The sequence below is a fragment of the Aplysia californica genome, unplaced genomic scaffold, assembly GCF_000002075.1.
Source record: "Aplysia californica isolate F4 #8 unplaced genomic scaffold, AplCal3.0 scaffold00005, whole genome shotgun sequence".
Lineage (NCBI taxonomy): Eukaryota > Metazoa > Mollusca > Gastropoda > Aplysiida > Aplysiidae > Aplysia > Aplysia californica.
The window spans coordinates 721,202-725,627 of NW_004797275.1; the positions used below are offsets into that span (position 1 = coordinate 721,202).

Genomic DNA, 4,426 nt, shown 5'->3' on the forward strand with positions numbered 1-4,426 from the left:
ACACACACACACACACACACACACACAAACACACACACACATACTCTCTCTCACTCTCTCTCTCTCTCTCTCACACACACTCACTCACATACACACACACACTCACACTTAAAAACCTACAAGCACAAATATATACGCGTACACAAACGAATAACTGCTGTGTTTGAAACAAATACTTCACGAACCAGTTATAGACGCCGACGACACAACATGTCCCTCTGTAGAACCATAGGCTGAAACCACATCGGCTGTCAAGGTTAGGTATGAGGAAAACTGAGACTGAAACAAAAACATGCAACAATATATGAAATTATTACCTCATAATTACAAATTTGTATTTGCTGAGTACCTAGTTTTGAGAAATTTGACAACAGTTTTTGAGTTTTACTCGTACGCACCAAGCTTTTATTTTTTTCGAATTTTTATTAATATTTTGATAACGACTCCGAATATTTTTACGATTTTGATAGAGCAAATAGAGCATTTTGTTTCTGGCCTAATGGTCTTAGTAACTCAATTCGGCCAAAAATGTGAGCTAGAACTTTTAAATTCTGGGCTAGAAAAATGTCAGTCTTTGTCTTTATGCAAACAAAATTCGAAATGAAAGGAATCTGTGTAAGTGAAATCTTTTTTTACCATCTCAAAACCGACAATAATTCAATATGTTACCAACTTGATTTTGAAATTAAATTTTGTGCCAATCTTCTGCGAACGCATCTTTGCCTTTAGCTCTCTACAACAAGCTTAACGTTTTCTAATTACATTGTATGTATGAGGTCGAAATAAAAGAGGGATAATAATGGACGTCGTTTTCAACCGATAAAAATGATATCGTAGTGAAAGCAGGCGTTCGTCAAAATAATGAAATCGAAGAAACAGGCATTTTTGTACCTGTTTGGCAATTTTTATCAAATATTTGTTTTTGGACTCAGCCCCTTGTATGTCAATATAAAAACACAATTTTTATGTGAATTTTACTGAAAAACGTTGATTAAAGTCACAAATTATGTCATTTTTCAGTTTTTAAAGACTCTCAAGCTAATGAAGTTACCAAACTTTGACGGTCATTTTCTCGCTAATTTAACCACTGAAACCAGGCGACCCCACCTCTTTCAATCGCAAGCATCTTGACTTTCATTCAAGATAGATGGGTACCTTCTTCATTGACAGCAAGGCAAATGAATACATTTTCAGATCATACCAATAACTTCACATATCCCAAAGATGACGAGCGCCTGATTCCACCTCGTCAAGACACATTTATTCTTACTTTTTTAAAGTCTGCTTGACATGGAATTTCTTATCTCCCTTTTTGAACATATTTAGGCATGATCCGACCTCCTACTGCCACTCAAGAAGATGGTTTTCCCTTCATGGACCGCCCCCTCCCCTCTACACACACACAGACATCCTGACCCTCCCCTCTATACACACAGACATCCTGACCCTCCCCTCTATACACATACAGACATCCTGACCCTACCCTCTATACACACAGACATCCTGACCCTCCCCTCTATACACACATACATCCTGACCCTACCCTCTATACACACACGGGCATCCTGATCCTTGAAGTTGATCAATTACAGTGTTAATGGCTGAACCCAAATCGATTAGAGGAAAGAATGATAATTATATCACTATAGCTTGTGATTTATAAATTCAACAACAACAACAAAAACCCCCCAAAAAGTTTAAGGTTCATCTCAGTTCGAAGTTGTTCCCTTGAGAAAGACATCTTGCTTAGATTTTTTTCTTCTGGTTCGGTCCTATCTGAGTCTCATATTAAATTCTGAGTTTCCATGCTACGATGTTGCACGATTGCGTCACATCTACATGTTTCCGTACGTTTATATTTTGCATTTCAAGAATACCATAAAATGATGAACACCTTTTTCAACGGCTGCCCACCGACCATCATCATCTGGAGCTTGAACTTGGACTGGCTTGAGTTGTTCTCCTGTTCTCGCTGTTTCAAAACAGTTGCCAGATCCAGGGATAAAAGCAAAGCACCAAAGCATCCCTCAGCTTCAATTGCCTTCCACTTTTCGTCACCTTCCTTGGGTCCATTCCAGAAGTCGAGGAGAAGGCGAGGTTGGGTGGAGTAATAGGTCGAGTGGGGATAGCCCGCTATCCAGCCTGTGACACAGAAACGGGGTAATAATGAATGGGTACAAGTGAAGCATTAAAAACTAAAGCTAAAGAGTAGAATAAAACACAATTTAGTGTTAGAAAAGCATTGGACGTTGATGAACTCGGATCACTTTGTTGAGTTGTCAAAGCTCTGAACAAATTCTGAGGTCCCGCCTCTGAAATAAACCAGCAGTGTTGCTTGGGACTTTAAATTCATACACTTACTCCGCTGATAGCCCTCTCATTACATTTCCTATTTACCCAGAAGCTTTTGTACGGGGTGCCCACTACGGATTGGAATGGCCAATCGCCTAAAAAACAAACGTGTTTGTTTTCAGTTTCAGGCGATCGAGTCGGGCGATCGGCCCGATCCAGCCACAGAGGGCACCCCGAATTAGCAAGCATCTATAGTGTATCAATTGGGAATGGTACGTTTCTCCCACAAAAGCACGCTTCTGCTTGCGTCAGGATATTTTGTCAACGTTTTTCGCCTTGAAATCCAAGCCGATTGCTGTGATGAAATTTCGAAACGGTAATTTTTCTTTACTGTCAGACTGGGAAGCTACCTATACTGTTACCTTTGGTGGCTACTTTATAAATGTTTTTGCGGTTTTACTGGCCTGTTTAAGACGAACTCAAAATGTGCTCAGGACGCAAAGTGTACAAATCTCATTTAAAAGATCTTGTATGACATCGTTTTCACACTTTCGGACCTGGTGTTTTTTTCGGTCTTTCCGTTCCTTAGAGAGTTCTCGAGCATCATTTCTTCTTTCTAAGTGTTCATCTGTCTGTTCCTTGCAGATTGGCATATTTAGATAACAAATTCTCCAGCATGCTACATAAACGTCATCTTCCAATAATTTTCTTCCCCGTGCATCTCCATTTTGACTGGTCAGGCGAACTGACCTTGCGGTGCAGGCCGGACCTGGCCTTCGAGCAGTAGTTTAAAAGCTGGGGACCGATCACGAGTTATCTCGTGATGAGAATAAAAATGTGAAAAGTCGTCCAATCCAATATTCTATCCCTGTTTATCGCCAAGTCTAGGTGCTCGATCCATTCCTTCTTCCGGTGACCCCAAGAAGAGTGCTTCTCAACGAACGAGGGTCTCTTTACAGCAAATATAGGTAACAACATAGCCATGGTAGTATCATAGATGCTGAAAGACATTTTTTGAAATTCTGAAAAATGGTGTATTTCTGAAAAATCGTGGAAAACAAAGTATCTAACATAGAGGATTTTTGTTAAATGAACTGTGTTTACAAAGGTTGCATCTGTAAGTGTGCCAAATCTTAGCTTTGGAACTCAAATACAACACCAATAAAAATATTCTTTTGAAAAACCTCCAAAAACCCTGGCCCCAAGGGGTTGTGCCCGACAATAAGGCTGGTCCCGAGTGAGAACATTTTACGACGCCTACTCCAGCAGCAGAAGCAGGGGTTCATCACGTCAGGCTGTACATCAAGACTATCTTTGTTAACATGTTCTCAGGGGTAGAATTGTTACAACCGCTAGCCAGAGATATCGTGGCTAGCACGGAGAATCTTGGTACGAGAACGAATTTCTAACCTCCAAGATCTCTGCTGCTTAACTTCTTCATAACGCACACTGGCAGGTCCGTGTCATTAATTGCCTACTCGGTTGGGTTTAGAAGTTCTTAACTGACATGCTGGATTATATGGTCGCTTTTAAGCAGAAGGGGGTTATCCCGAAAAATGCTGTTTTGAGAAAATCGAAGGTGAACTTTTTGCCACTTTTTCGGTTTTTTAAAAAGACAAGGAGAGTTTCCGCTATAACTAAACGAATATACTTACCAATGAAACAACAATTTTCCACTGCCCACTTTTGGTGTAGGTCAAGATTTCTGGAAACCTCCGAAATCTGGGTTAGCCCGCTTGTCCTTAAAAGCAACCATATCAACTGCTCAGCGTAAGGCTATGTCATACGTCACTTTTCCAAAGAACGTATGGCTTAGTCTTATATTTAGCTGTCTGTATGCCTAGTGCACTTGATGAACGAGCACTGTTTTATAATTTTTTAACAAAGAAAAACGAAATACCTACAGCATAGTCTATAATATGGGAAAAAAGTCAATGAAATAGATTATTGGACGACGTTCTACAGCTGCAAGCGCCGGGAAACTCTTACCAATATACAACAAAGTAAAACCAGGAATGTATTGTAAACAATCGTGAAAACAACCAGCCTGAGTCTCGTGCTCTCATATGAATATGTTTTGTAGTTGTGAGCGCCGTAAAACTCTTACCAAAAACAAACAGATACACTTGACGAG

At 40.1% G+C, this 4,426-nt stretch overlaps 1 protein-coding gene across 1 annotated transcript in view; it reads right to left on the reverse strand.

Moving 5' to 3' along the window:
- LOC101859527 (putative acyl--CoA ligase YdaB) overlaps positions 1 to 4,426 on the reverse strand; it is an 11,393-nt gene that overhangs the window by 3,331 nt on the left and 3,636 nt on the right. Inside the window, exons 4-6 of the mRNA XM_005089368.1 lie at positions 3,043 to 3,087; positions 1,919 to 2,142; positions 186 to 279 (exon numbers count right to left, since the gene is read on the reverse strand). Of these exons, the coding sequence (XP_005089425.1) occupies positions 186 to 279; positions 1,919 to 2,142; positions 3,043 to 3,087 (363 nt within the window). The remainder of the gene's footprint in view (positions 1 to 185; positions 280 to 1,918; positions 2,143 to 3,042; positions 3,088 to 4,426) is intronic.